At 38.7% G+C, this 15,766-nt stretch overlaps 1 protein-coding gene across 1 annotated transcript in view; it reads left to right on the forward strand.

The window, feature by feature from the left end:
• The window catches only part of APBB1IP (amyloid beta precursor protein binding family B member 1 interacting protein), a gene marked incomplete at its 3' end in the record, with an annotated part of 48,169 nt that overhangs the window by 17,179 nt on the left and 15,224 nt on the right, over positions 1 to 15,766 (forward strand). The window contains exons 8-10 of the mRNA XM_079538683.1: positions 6,303 to 6,377; positions 7,626 to 7,769; positions 10,536 to 10,646. Of these exons, the coding sequence (XP_079394809.1) occupies positions 6,303 to 6,377; positions 7,626 to 7,769; positions 10,536 to 10,646 (330 nt within the window). The remainder of the gene's footprint in view (positions 1 to 6,302; positions 6,378 to 7,625; positions 7,770 to 10,535; positions 10,647 to 15,766) is intronic.

Below are 15,766 nucleotides of genomic sequence, written 5' to 3' on the forward strand. Positions count from 1 at the left end.
GCAGAGGTTCAGTTGTATATTGTTGTACTGATGTTTGCTGTGGCTAAGGGCAGGGCCACCTGGGAAGTAAATCTTAGATGAAGATTCTAGGTATTTTGATTGCCATGACTTCTTAAAATAAACACGACCTAAACCAAAAACAGAATATGAATCTTAAGTCTGCCCTCCTCAGGACACACTGAGCTTGATCTGGATGGGTGTAGTCTTTGAGCTCCTGCATCTCTGTGATAAGTTCAAAAACAAACAGCCTAAGGAGACTGTATCAGTTGTGGCTATCGTACTATTGAAATATTATGCCAGTAATGAAGTCTAACCATCTGTCAGGCTCAGTAAATTCAAACACTGTGGGACATGCAAAATAGTACAGTCATATCAACAGTTTGTCTTTCAGACAGAAAGTAAGCAGTATTGCACAGAGAGAGCTCACGAAACATGGTAAAATATAGAAGTATAGTATATAGAGGAGTTTGGTTGAAAGGGACATTCAGTGATCGTCTCCATGTGCTTGACCTCTGCAGAGCAAACCAGAAGTTAAAGCGTATTTTGAGGACATTGTCCAAATATCTCTTGAACACTTATTTTATTACATATGGTACATAATCTGGTCTGACTCCCTGAAAAAATAAACCAAATGGAGGCAGTGTATGTGATTGTGTAGCAAACTACTTATGGAAATTATGATATAACCACCGAGAAACTGAAATCCAATGCTCTGATACAGTATTCTCAGTACGTTCAGCCTCATCCCCCTAGCTCAGACTATCTCAATGTTGCTTCATTCTGTGAATACAGAAATTGCAGAATGCTTTTTTTATATGAAAAGTGATAATGCTGCAGCAGCAGGATTCTTTGTGTTATTCTTGTTTAGTGCTTACTCTGTCAGAGGTTATCTGTAGAGATCTGTAACTTGCAGATGTTTTTTCTGGGGGAAAAAAAAAAAAAGAAAAAAACAGCAAAAGAAACAAATTCCAAAGTTGCTTAGGTGCATACAGTTTATTCATAGACAAATTAGTGATACTAAGTTTTAATCACAGAGGTTTGGTACAATGAAATGATTTTTTAAAATCTAGCTATAAAAATGTCCAGATGTGGGCCTCCAGAGAATGTCCATGACCTGTGCTAATATTATTTCTTTCTGCAAGCTAGCCTATCTATCTGGTGTAGATTAAAAAACAATCAATTAAATGTGTTTCATTCACAAAGGAGGAACTGAGGTTTTGGAAGGCAAGGTTTATCTGCTGTGTCTCTGCTAGCAACCTGCTAGCTAACGCCGTTGGCTGTTTTGGGAGATTGCCATCTTGTCATGCAGTCTTCTCTAACATTTAACTACAGCTTTGTTCCATAAAACAATTTTTTGAAGTCTTCAGAACACATTTTGGAAAAAACATTTGCAAAATCCTCAGGTCTCCTCCCCCTTCTTCATCATGACAGACACTTCTGCTGCTTCCTCACTGTGTTATAATTCACCCTGCAGAGAATTCACAGCAAAAGACAGTTCCACTAATGGCACTGGTGATTCATCTACAGAGATGGAACGTCATGACTCTATGACTAAAGAGTGAAACAAAAATACATACTGGTACATGTACAGATAAAGAAAACCTTTGTGCTATAGGAAAGGCTGGGCTTTGTCATGCAGTTGAGTGATGCTCTGTGTGATGCTGTATTTGACTCCTGAAGGGGAAGATCATCAGATTTTAAGACTATCTATTTTTTAAAAAGTTCAAGGAATTATTCTTAGCTAATAGGGACTAATGTAGGAAGTGTTTTTGCTTCACTGTAACAGTCTAAACTCTTGAGTCACTCCTAGAACACCGCATTTGATTTTTTAATTAAATGGACTGATTTTCTGTGCGTCTATGTTGCTGATAAAAACGGCCAGGAAAATATTCAAATGATCCAAGTGACACCACGTGCATGTTCCTTCTGTAATTTCTGTAATTTGGGGACATTATTCAGGAAAATGTAAAGAGATCTGGGTGCAGTAAGTGCTTCGTGCTTCTGCTCCCACATTCATAAGCCAAAAGCAAGAAACATGCCCTCCAATGGAAAATCCAATGGAAAATGGAATTGAATGAGGATTTTACTTCCTCAAAGCAATATTAAACTGCACAAGGAGATGCAGTAAGAAGTTGTAATATCTTTCATATCTAGACATCTGTAATGAGCTTCACTCTTGAGTATTTATTCTGAAGTCTGTGAAATTGGACTGGTATCCACCAGGTGACAGTTCTGTTTTTTTAACCACTTTGGCCAAGCTTCCAAGCTTTAAGAATCATGGTTTCTCTTGCTTTTTTTTTTTTTTTTTTTTTTTTTTTTTGTCTCCACTGTTGACCCAGGAAGGAAACATAGAAGGGTGGCAGAAACCTGACTGTTGAGCATGCTGGCAAAGGCATGAAGAAACAGAAGTGAGGAAAGGGAAGTGGTTTTTTTTTGCCGCTCTCCCAGTCGTTAGTAATCATAGCTTCATTTTCTTCTTAGTGTATTTGTGACCATAGTGTAGTTTCAAGTTGACCATAGTGTAGTTTCAAGTTGAAGACACTACGTAGATAAATATTGTTCTGCCTTGGGACAGTTGCATAAGCAGACTTTGCATAGTTTAGCTGTTTTACAGGCAGCTTTTAATCAGCCTGTTCAGTGCTTTGTTAGCTATATCTTTGGTTATGCACATCTTTCATTTGTTCCATGTTCCCTCCTCCTAAAACACTTGAAGGTCATCATCCTCCAGGCATGAAAAGTCAGATGGAGACATTTCTTCATATTATAAAATCAAGCAGAGTTTTGTGGGCTTCAGAAGAGCTTTGACTTTAGCTTCATTTCTTTATTTACATTTGTGCTCTCCAGAGCAATTATTGGCATATTCTAATAATTTTTATGTGCATTTGGTTTAGGGGGCACATGTATCATGATACAGGTTGCAGATATGACCACCTCCTCATTTGTATTTTTATTCTGTACAAACCATGCTGCGTTCTGCACTCAGCTGAAATAGGATACATGTAGCATGCCAGTGTGAGCTCACCAGTTCTTGATTCACCACAGGTGCACTTTGGATGAGGGTAATCAGGCAGCTCATTGCATGAAGGAGATAGATGCGAGTACAAAGCAGCAGCTTTATTTGCTGCATGGTGTCTTCCATCTTTCATTATCACGTGATGGTTATACACACAAGAATAATCTGGCATGAATTTTAACTACTTTTCCACAAAAAAAAAAAAAAAGATGACTGTATCCCACAGTGGAAAGGTTGTATGCAGTGCAAGGCACAAAATTAACTTAGTCTGGCCATAAAATCCTTACAGGAGTTACTTTTGTGCATGTGGTCATCAGTTAGTTTTGCCAGCTTCCTGTGTGAGCACAGAGGGAAATGTGGGCATAATGTCCCCTGAATATGTCATTCCTGGCTGTCAGTACGTGCCGAGACTGCCACTGTAGCTCTGCATTAATCTGACTCAGGTAAAAGGGGATGGCAGAGATCTGGCTTTGTGTCACATTCAACTGATGCAGTATGTGTGGGCATGGGGAAGAATTCTTAAAGAACAATTGATTACTCATCTCTAATCCAACAGTAGGAAAAATTTCTTTTCTTTGGGGGTAGTTAGACACTGGAAAAGCTTCCTAGCAAGATAGTTGATGCCCCTTGCTCAAATGTTCAAGATGCATTTGGATAATGCTCTTAGTAACATGCTTTATGTTTGGGTTAGCCCTGAAATGTTCAGACATTTGGACTTGATCTTTGGGGGTACCTTCCATCTGAACTATTCTATTCCATTCTATTCCGTATTCATAATCCAAACAGAACAAAGCAAAAGCAATGGCAGAGTGTGCCTTTATTATAACCACTTATGTTTACTTTCTTATGTTATCATTGTAAGAGGGTGAATCCATCCTGTTAACTAAGCTCTGCTTAAGTTTTTTCTGTGGAGAGAAAGACACCGTCTTTTGAAGTAAAACTTAATTCTCAAATTTGTAGACATATGCTGAAAGCTACCCCGTTGCCACATCTTGTCCCATTAAGACATGACATCCCAAGCCAAACATGCTTTTCTCAGTGGTATCCTCAGCCAGGCAAGAGCTTGCCTTTTATCATGCCCTTTGACTACTGGACTTGGAATGATGTCTTGTGGACACATGTGCTTGCCTCCCATGGGATGAGTTCTTCTGATGAAAAATAGGAGACCACACAGTGGTAAAATAAGTACAGTGTACAGTCTGCTCCTCAGGTCTTCAACCACTGACAAGTAAAAAGCACCGTGCCCTCTCAAATTCCAGGGCCAAGACATAAAGGAGGTAATCAGTAATAAATGAAATTTGTATTGACAGGTGAAACATGACAGTGTACGTCTGTGTAACGTTGATTTATGAAAAAGCAGCCTTGTTAGAGATCCTGCGTGGATAATGTTACAAACTTTCCATCTTTACCACTGATTGTCAGTGCTGGGTGGTCTGTGTTTCTGCTAAATAAATGCCAGATGCTTGAATATGAATCAGTTATAATCAGAGGAGCTTTGTTTCCTTATTACCAGTGTGCTGGGGACTTGACTAAGCCAGATGAATACTCTCCCCACTCGTAGTAGAGTTGATGACTCAGGCTTTGTTGAGACAGTGACAAAGTGTACTTACCTTGACAAATTGTCCATGTGTATGCTGGGGGGGGTTCTACAATGTCTTTACACTGATCAGTAAGAAAAGAAGACTTTCAGCTTGCATGTCCTTCTGCTTTCTGCATCTATGCTAAAGTCCAGAGGCCCAATCTAGCTTAACGGTGCCCTCTGAGGTTTCTGTTCATATCTTCATCAGTGAAGAAGTGTGTGCCCACATCAAACAAGCACGCTGTGATAAGGCCCCAGAGGGAGTGCTGTTGTATATATGCAGGGCTCTTGGCTACAGCAGCTCACGGTGGTATCTTTCTTCCAGTGGATTGAGTGGAATTGTTATTCACTCAGACCTATGGTTTTGGACTTCACAGGCAGGCATCGCAGTATGAAATACACTGAGAATACACTTCCAAGCAGATTTTGTTTTGAATTGTTTTGTGCTTTTTTTCTGCTATGAATAATGTGTTCTGATGCAGTCATGAAGCTGTGGTCTAAAATATGCTTGCATATCTTCATCTCTGGACTTGAAATGTATGTAGGTATTCTGGAGCCAACGAAGTTTTGTTGCATATCCTGCATATAAATATTTATGTATTTCCTAGTCTGTCAGTGGCACTGAATGTTAAAAGTCTCTTTTCTGTTCACATCTTGACATCTGCATAGGCTAAATTGCAGGGTGTCTCACTTTCTCATGTCCCCTATCTCACTTAATGTGAATTTTTAGTACAGCAGTTTTTTTCAAAAGCTGCCCTTGAGGTCATCCACACCTCTTCCTCTCTTGGTGCCCCTCCAAAAGCCATCTGCTGTGGCTTGCATTCTTGCAGACTGTTCATGACTCTGCTTGAAAAAGATGTGGTTATGTGGAAAGGCAGGGTTTCATCTCAGATAAACTTTTTTGCTATAAACATGGTATGATGGCAGGGTAGATATGCTGCTTGTTTGTTCCATATAAAGTAGAAACAGCATATTCCTTAATGTATATATTTCTTATTTGTCTTTTGATAAGGCTTTGCAATCATGTTGTAGCTTACTCTTTGTTGATTTCTGTCCATGTAAATACATTGCTACGTTTTTGTAATTTTGAGACATATGTATTTCTGATAAAACAGTAGGTAAATTCTCATTTTTCTTGCTACATAATTGCTGAAGGATAAGTAGATGGTTTTCAAAGTTTGTTGGGTTTTTACAATTTTGTCTGCCTCCTAGAAAAAGAACATGTTTTATAATTATGCCTTCTGTTATGTAAACTTAACTGCTTGACTAATTCAAGGGAAATCAGTAAGACTGTCCCACGCATCCAGTGTTTTCAAGTCCTGTGTGCACTTCTGTTTAGCAGGTGATCAAACACAAGAGCTTTGAGCGTTATAATTCTGATCACAGATCCACGTGCTACTTGATGCATGGCATAACTCCTTGACCTATCTGCTTCCTTTATGCATAGTTGCCTTACTATCTGTAGGCAGGTGGTGTCTGTGCTCTTGAATTACCATCAAAATGAAGAATTAAAACTCATCAGCAGGCAACTATGATTAAGGTTTTGTGTAAGAAGTGTCCAGATAAGAAGTGTCCATATGCATCTGCTGAATTATTAGTCTGCATATTCAGTATCAGAAGATTGAACACCTATTGAATGGGTTTTATCGAACTGATTACTTGTATTGATATCTTTTTAAAGAATATGAATTTTGTTTATGTCTTTATCAGAATTTCTACCTGGCAAACAAAGGGAAGAATGAAAGCAAAGAAATGAATGATAAAAGCAAAGAAGCTTTACTGGAGGTAAGCCAGCTTTCTAGGTTGATAATGGAAAGGCCACCAAAACTGCCACCAACTGTATTTGCCCTGTAACAACAGTGTTCAGTTCTTTGTGGGCAAAAGTGTAGAAACAGGAAGTTCTGTGATACTCAGTAACAGCAGCTTTGTGTCTCAGGTTTAGTATTTGGCTTTTTCTTTACATCTGCTGTTTGCCACTAAAAATGCTTATTTTATCTTCTGTCAGAGAAATTGGTTTAGTGGAGAAATTTGTTTGGTGTTTCTTTGAAAAGCAATGACACGATACCAACCAGTAAAAGCAATATTATACAACTACCAATAAAATAAACAACTGCACCACACCCTTGTGGCTTTCTATTAGTAAGGCTGATCAGTAGCAAACAATTATATTTTGCACTAAAAACAGATGTACTTCTCACTACCTCAAATCATGAGCTGTACTGCAAGAGAAGAAGAACCTCTGCAGTTTTTCAGGATGTCTGTTTAGCCTGTTTAGCCTTTTGCCTTTCTTGCTAAGGTTTTTCTTCAACTGTATGCTTTGTGAGAAGGAAATCCAGAGTTATGTGAAAGTTACATGAAAGATTACCACAGTTTTACTAGTAAGCATTTTGGCTTAAGTAAAAATTCAGAAAAGATGCCTTTCTTGGTTGCCTGAGGATTCTCTTTTTTAAAATTAGTACACCAGGTGCCAACCAGCAGAAGTCCTGGTAAATTCTCTTAAGTGTGTTGACATTAAATATTGCCCAACAGTAGGTACCTCAAGCAAACAATGAAGTATATTTCCTTAAACAGTGTAGTAAATTCTAGCATGTATTTATAAGTGAAAGTGATGATAGATGTTTTTTCCTAAGTGATTTCTGAAGATTCTCTTGGCAAGTATATTTCTCTACAAAATGTATGGATAGAGCAATAGAGAAATAAAAACAGCATTACCAAGTGTTCTGTTTTATTGCGTCCTCTAGGTGCATCTAAATCCTTTGTAGTTGTTTTTGTGTAACCCTTTGGAGAACAGAGGGTTTACACATCTTCTTTTCCAGTGTGAGCACCCCCAATCTGTACGGCTGAGTTATTGCTTGAGCTTGGAAAAGTTTCCTGCCTAAGGTGTTTATCCCCCTGGTAGCTGCATTCCCCATGTTAATATGTTCACTAACACAGAAAGCGTCTTTATTTTTCAAGAGAGCATTTTTCTACTGTTTATTATTAGGGTAATGCTTAAATCCATTTATTTTGTGTTATCTTATTCTTGTTGCACAGGAAAGCTTCTGTGGGGCATCTGTCATTGTGCCAGAGCTTGAAGGGGCACTTTATTTAAAAGAAGATGGAAAAAAGTCCTGGAAGAGGCGTTATTTTCTTCTGCGAGCTTCTGGAATTTATTATGTACCCAAAGGAAAAACCAAGGTCAGGAAGCCAAATAATCCTTTTAGCAATAAAACAATTAACAGAGGTGAAAGTGAAGAACTTCCAGGGTGGCATATAAGAGCACTGGTGCATCTGAGAGAGAACTCTTTTATTGTTTTGTTGTTTATATTTTTGTTTTATTTTTAAATTTGACCGCACCACTTGTGCAAATATTAGAATGTAGTCCCTGGTTCCTCTCACGTTTCCCTCCTTCTGATTTCCATGGAGAGATAAAAGCATTAAAGAAATAACACTCCACCGGAAATCAGCAGGGGGAAGAAAAACAGTGCAGCATTCTTCAGTTGGTGTTATGCTGCCAAAGTTCTTCACTGTTATATGAGTTCCCCGTGGAAGAATATTTTAAAAATTCCGAACTAATTTCTTGTCACAAAAAAGTGGAGCCTGACTTTGTAGGCTACCGACTTCTTGTGCCAAAAAACAGCATGAAGAAATGGCATGCATTTTTTTCCTACAGTGATCTTTACCTAGAGAATGTCGTGCTTTTTACAACTGTGCTTTGAGTGGAAGGAAGTAAGGCAGAAGCTTCCACCTGACAGAACTGATTTGCTGACATTAAGTATTGCCAAGTATTTAAAGTGCCTGAATTACCAACCCTGAAGAAGTGGGGGAGTCCTGAGCATACTGTGTTTGAGGGAGGCTGGCCTCTTTTTTCCACAGAATAAGGTAGAATGGCAGCTTCTGGGTCTAGTAGGTTGTTTTTGCCTTTTTTTGTATTCTGAAAAACATTTCTGTTACCACCTGCAGCTTTGCTTATACTTAATATTTGGAAATTCTGATGCTGATGACAGAGTTTTACTATTACAATTTGTGCTGTAAAACTAAATTCTCCCATTTCATGACTAGATTAAAAGGAAAAAAACAAAAACAATTGATAGGTTGTAAAGAAAGTGCTGCTGCTCCAGTGGCCTGTGCTTATAACCAAATCTCAGTGAAATACAGACCTTGATTACCTCGCTGCCTTCACAGCAATTTATTGTGACTTTATCTGACCCTGAGATAGCAGTTTTCCGTCCTCCAATTTTCTTGCACACACACAACTTTCTATCAATTAGAACTTAGAATTCTATGTGAAAGTCACTTGAAGTAGACTGAGTGTAAGAACAGTCAAATGAAAAGTCCATTTGAGGCATTTCCTTGTAGGCTGCCTCCATCAATAGCCAGCAGCAGGTTGAGATGGTATAAAGAATGTTCATGCGACTTGCTGCAGTCATTCAGTTTGGGTAGTGTTTTTTCAGAATACAGAAGCAAACCCTTAATGGGCAATAATGTCTTCAGCTGGTGCAGCTGTTTTGAAATCCAACATGTAATTGCATTTTCACTTGTTATAATACTGAAAAGCAAAAAAATCTCTCATACCTTTCTTTGGCGCTTCACTTTAGCTATAAAATACCATACAAACCTTCAAAAATGCAGGAACAATTCCAGACACTTTAATACACGTGTCTCCAGGCACCAGTCATCACTACCATTTTCGTTCCTTTCTTCACTGTTACCCTACCTATCCCATTCAAAATTGTGCTGCTAATGAGTAAGGCCGCAAAACAGCAGAATCAAAACCGTAGATATAATTTTGAAATGTTTGTGTTAGTTATGTTTTTTTGTCTGATCACGTTAACACTGGAGAAATACTAGCAGTAAGTGACTTTGTTCCTTGCATGAAAATAATGAATGCATTTGTGTTGGTCTTAATTGCCTAAAGGAAAGGAACAACTCCTTATTGTTCCTACTGTGTGTACTCAAATCCTACTGTGTGGATTTGAGCATGTTTGCAAACTTGCAGTAATGGAAAATCATAAGTTTATACAGTCAGTGACAAAATCCCTGACATGAACTTTGGGAAAGAGAGGGAGAAGTCATGTCTACATACCATATGGAGTGTTTTCTCATTAAAAATCTTACTTGGAAACTCAGTTTTTAAATGCACTAGCATAAATAAACCCGACTCAAGGGCATATTGTAGTGAAACAGTAAAAATGAAAACAGCATAGAAGAACCATCACATGTGGAAGTATAACCCCATTCTTAGGGGTAGGGAGGGTTTGTATTTTCACAATTTCCTGATTTCTCAGTTTAACCAACAGTGACTGTATGACATGGCCATTTCTGCATTTCCACTCAAAGTATTGCAAAATGTATGCTTTTTATGCAGAATTCTGAACAGAAAAGTGTACCAGTAACAGAAACCTTCTTACTTAAGCAACATATTGTGCTGAACAGAACAATAACGATGCCAGGAAATTTGAGAAAATTCAAAGTAAAACAGATGAAATCTGTTTTTATTTCCTAATGAGAGCTTACATTTGTTACATGTATCAAAGAGAGTCAAGCTCCCAAATCAGTTTAGAACCCCAAACCGTCATTCTCCACTTGGAATTATAGGGGTGTGGTTGCAAGATCTGTGTGTATTTTACAAAAGTTAATTCTTACTATGGTCTTCTGTTTGTTTTGTTTTTTTTTTTTTCTTTACCCATAAGCCAGAATCTCCACACAAAGCAATAATGCATAGCAAAAGAAGAAAAACAGCAAAATGTTTTACTGTTATGTGTTATTCCCAATATGTGCTGACCTTCTTCCAAATGTCAGTTTAATAATGCACGCTCTTAAAATTAATCTTTCTCCAGTCAATTTTATGACAGTTAAAAAAAATAAAAAGCATCAGTGTTCATACACTTGAAAGTCCCTTAATGAGTGTCATGTCAAAAGTTAATTTGTTCTAACAATGCTGTGCTTGGTTTTTATTTACAGACATCCCGGGATCTGATGTGCTTCATTCAGTTTGAGAATATGAACATTTATTATGGTTCTCAACACAAAGTGAAATATAAGGCACCTACAGATCACTGCTTTGTCTTAAAGGTAATGTACAAGAAAAATAAGTTCTGCAAAGGTCATACGCAAATTATTGCAAATTCAGAGGTACCTAAGTTTCAAGCTCCAAGAAGCCTTACGAGATTAAAACAACCCCGTGATTTTGCAGAAGGTATTCTCTTCTTCATTTCATCCTCGATCGGCAACATGTCTTTACCGTCTTCTGAATTGTAGGGATTGGTAGTCTTCTACACTGTATCTGTAAACTTTTCTTCAGAACAAGACTGATTGTGCTTCCAGTGACTCCTCAGGTGTCTGAGCACATGTGGACAAATGACTCACGAGGCAGTCGTATGGTGAGAAGACCGGCAGTTCCTAATGCTGACCTTATGACCAATTTTATGTCTACTTTTTATTTGCAGTGTAGTCATACCTGTTGAATAGGTTGTTGATGTGAAATCTTGGCTGAATAGACATCTTCGGTGGCATATTTTATTCCAAAGTTACTTGTAGCATCTAGGCGAAAGGCACTGTTCGTGCAGTCATGAATTTATTGCGGTTGAGGTAAGAATCACACAGCTGCCTCTCCTGATAGTAACACTGCAGATAGGCTGGGAATTCCCTGTTTGTTTCAGGAACAGAAAAGCCCATGTTTTTCACATAATTCAGGTGGCAGAAATGAAGCCTTGAGGCTGCAGTAGTTAGGGCTTGTTTTTGAGACAGAAGATAATATTGTTGGTTCTTCTCTGTTTAAGGGCCTGTGTTGCAAGTCAGATACTAAAAAACGCAGTATCTTGCTATCTCAGAAAGAAGGCACAGGAAACATTCACATCATAAGTTGCTAAAAATACTACATTGCTGTCTGTAACTGCAAAAGTCATAAAACTGTAACATTTTTTTGGTTCGGCTTCAAAATATCTACTAGCCTAATTTACAGATAGTGAAGCAGAAGTGGTTTATAGACTCAGACTTGTTTTCCGTAGCACGCATAACTAATCAACAGTGCTGGAAAGTTTTAATACTTAAGTTCTCTATAAAATGTATGGGGAAAAACAAGCAACATGCTTTGTCTTTCTTTGTAAAGTAGGGATAGTCAGAAAAATTTAACTTGTAATGGAAAAAAAAAAAAGCGACAGAAAAGAGGAGGTGATTTAAAAAAGAAGGGAAAATAGAATTTCAAAACCCTTGAGACCGTATTTGTATCTACCTATCTATCTATAATTTTGTTACAAGATTCAATCCAGAACAGATATCTGGTCAAAGGAGTATCTGACTAAATTAATAATAGTTACTCACTTCTATTCATATGAGAATAGTAGCATGATTTTTGAGGTGTACATAGCAATATGTTTAACTGTTCACAATGGGTGAGAAAACTTTCTGGATTTATTGCCATCTTTTGTGAAAAGAGGGATGTTATGAATAAGAACTTAAACAAAAAGTAAGTTACTGGGGTGAAATACTTGCTTAATTGGATGTGTGATATTAGCACCTTACCCTCAGCATGAAATGTGAGGAACGAGATCAAGGGATCACTGGCGAGGTTTTTGTATAACAGGCTAGTAAATGTATGAAACATACCTAGCAAAAGTGTTTGCTCTGGTGCTTCTTAAATGTGTTTGCAGTATACTAAAGTAAGCATCATATTGATGAGATCATTATATCCAAGCAATTATGTTATGCTGATTGTTCTTCATTTTAATTCCTGTAAGTCAGCATTTGGTAGATTCCTGACTGGATCAGTTTCAGACTTGGCTTCTACTAGACTTGTCTTGCAGTGACTTAAGTTGCTAAGGAAGTATAAGCAAGCTTTGGTATCTTCAAATCTTCTGTTATTTCAAAAGTGAAAGCCTCCCACCTGGAGGGGCTCTCTTAGAGTGATGAAATGGAGAGTTTCATATTTCTGTGCTTCAAGTTCATTTTATACCATTTTTAAGATTTTCAGCTGTGATGAGTTCTGTCATATCCTTCTCTTCAGTTGGAGCTGAGGATATAATACAACTTGAGGTCTGTGGACTGAGGGAAAGAACAAAGTTAAATGCTGATCTCTCTGCTTGGTTGTTTGGCGATACAGAAGTATGTAAAGAAGGATGTAAAGCCATTTATTGCACTTAGTCACATTTTGTTTCTGTCTGTTTTCACATGGAAGTCTGCCAAAATATTTCCCTTGGAGGAGAAGAGGAGACACCTCTTCTGAGATGTCCAAGGAAAACAAACCATCATCCTTGCGACACTTCTTATCCTGTTGTATTTCAAGAATGAAGTTCTGAGTATGGAATACAATACTTGGGCATACTGGTGCAGTGAGCAATAGGGAAGAGATGTAATAGGTAAACATTTGCCTTCATTTTGCTTCTAACCTGGTAATTCTGAAGGAATGTGCATGCTCAGCTCAATCTAATCCAGATAGAAATTCCTCCACAGCACAGTTGCAGTGCTATCTCTTACAGATCTTCCATTCACCAGAGTGTGTCTCAGGGCAGTGAGGTCTGCAGAGGTTCTCTTCCAGTTGCTTGTTTGTGTTGGCAGCAGAAGATTATCTTTAAAGCAAGTGGAGGAAAGTCATTGGAAGGGCAGCAGCAACAGCCCATGCTAGTTGTTCATTGAGGATGGCTGTGAATCAAAGGAGATATTCAAATTTTGGAAAACAGGTTAATCCATAGTCTTCAACATGCTGTAACATCGGTCAAAATGTTTTTGAGTAGCAATGTACTACTGCACTTTACATAGGATTGTTGCTTACTGAGGATAATGAGTAGCTCTTTAGGAACCACTCTCAAAGCAGTGAGCAGTAATCAACCAAGTTAATACTTCTGCTGTATTTCAAACTTAATAAAAGAAACTGCCCAGCTTACAGGAAAGAGCCCAGCTTATACTTTGTAGTTCAGGAGAAGTACAGGGACTTAGCAACTTCAGCAGTATATTGCTTCTGTGCTAGGTGGAAGGTTCTGGTGAATTTTAAACCTGACATAATCTCCCTGATTTGAGCACTGAGCTGTAAAGCTACTGTATTTATTTCTGACCCTACTGGTTAAGCTTATTTGCTTTCTTACTTAAAGAGCAGGAGAAATGCTGCTCTTTCATTCAGAGGGCAGTAAATGAGAAGCGGTCAGATCTGGGGTTGAATATGACCTCATGCTTGAAGGAAGCATCCCTTCTTTTCCTCTAGCCCCTATTTGAATGAGACCTCTTAACAAATAACTGATCTAAAACCAGTACCTTTTGTACTTGCCTCCATAGATCCTGTTCCATATTATCAGGCAGAAAAGAAAGAATATTTCTTTTGACTAACTCCCAGCATTTGTTGTTTATATGTGATTGTGGAGAGAAGAGTCCTCAAGAGATATTATGAGAATGAGCACAGCATTCCTGTTATTTTTGCAGTGCAAGGTATAATCAGAGTTTCTGGGAAAGAAGAGCGCTGGAAATAGTGTTAAACACAGCTAACACTAGTGGCTTGGTTTTGACTAGAATGATGAGATCTCCAGTGTCAGAGATGTCTGACACTGCCCTGAACTACGTGGGCTTTCTCCCCAGTGTCTCCATTTCTTTGAATACTTTGAATACACCTTGATCTTTATAAACAGGATATGGGCTTTTTCTCTAGTTTCTTTGTAGGCTAACAGTCAGGTGAGAGGTCTCATATATAGAGTGAACCTTTGGTTTTAGTGCCTGTCCCAGTTAACAGCACACAACATGTGCCCATAGTCACAGAGCCTATGAGCAGGTAGCTCCCTATGTCCTGTTTACTCACTGGCTTGTTTTTAATCCAGCCCTCTAATTTTAACTTCAGTGGTTCATACTTGAGTTAATTAGCTGATGCCAGGTGGGGTGAGATGCTAGTGTAACAACAAGGAGATCATGCATATCATGGGCAGGTTGCTTTAATACTTAAAACAGAAACCAGTGTAGATTTTGCAACCTCTGATGTTCTATCTAGACAAGGTATTTTGAACTAGCTCATATATGTGTTCTGGGCTGCAGATCTATTCTGTAGGTTGTTCATCTTACAAGCAGAGAAGTGTGATGAATTCTGAGCATTCCTTGCCTATTGTTTTGTGCTGTTATGCCAGCTGTACCTCAGACTTAAAATGCAGAACTTTTGCTTGTTCCTTAACTATAAAGACACTAAGGAGATGATGGTGCAACAGAACCAATTCAAAAGCACACCATGTTGACCATCAGTAAAAGACAGGGCACTTTGCTGAACCTATATGGGTGGTTTTTTTTCAGAACCACTCAGGAGACAGCTGCAGCAACTGAACAAAGCAGCTGTTTCCTCCTACCAGCTCCTTTAAGGCAGTGGAAAACCCAGCTGGGAGCAACTGAAAAGCACAGCTGGCTCAGTGCTGTCAGAGAGAGGGGTCACCTTTGGCTGTTCCTGTGCAGCAAACTAGAACATATACGGCTGGGTCCCCAGGATGAGAGCATGGCCTGGCATGGAGTCTGCAACGGACTTGGCTTTCAAGAATCATTAGGTGTTGGGGCAACTACAAAGCTTGAAAAACTGTGATGTTTCCCAGTAGCTACTTGGTATGTACGGATTGTTCTACGCTGATCCCCCAAAGTCCCATACATAGAAAACACAAACCAAAAGACAAACCCCTCAGCATACTGAAAACAGTTTCTGAGCTTCCCTCATTCTCTATACGGCTGTCTGCACCCTGCAGAGAGCGCTAGACACTGCTGGAGAGAAGCAGAGAGGGAAGAGAAACCTCCCTCCTTTGCAGAAAAAATAATCTGCCACGCTGTGCACAGCAGGAGTGCTAGTTGGAGCCATTTGGTTCTTCACAGTATCCTCTGCATTTACAAAAGCCAACTTTTATACATGGATTCCCAATAGGTCTTCGCTTTCACTGTCTACTATGTTATCTGGAGGATGCTGTGGAAATAGATAAGACCTTTTGGGATTGCTTTTGTATTTTGAAGTTGAAAGCCCTCAACACCAAGAGATTCACCATGAAGGAAGGAGTCTGTTCATCTTCCTCCTAACAGCATCCATTGCACTGAGCAGAAATTCTAGCATAATCTCCATTTTGTGCAGCATGTGTGTGTATACCAGTCCAGGAGCTGGTTTTGTCATACCATATTGAAAAATCTTTCAAAGACAAATAGCAAGGTAATCTATATGTAAATTTGCTGGTTTAGTCAGTCTGATGTGCCTGTGA

This window comes from Tetrao urogallus (assembly GCF_951394365.1).
Source record: "Tetrao urogallus genome assembly, chromosome: 7".
NCBI classification, from domain to species: Eukaryota; Metazoa; Chordata; class Aves; order Galliformes; family Phasianidae; genus Tetrao; species Tetrao urogallus.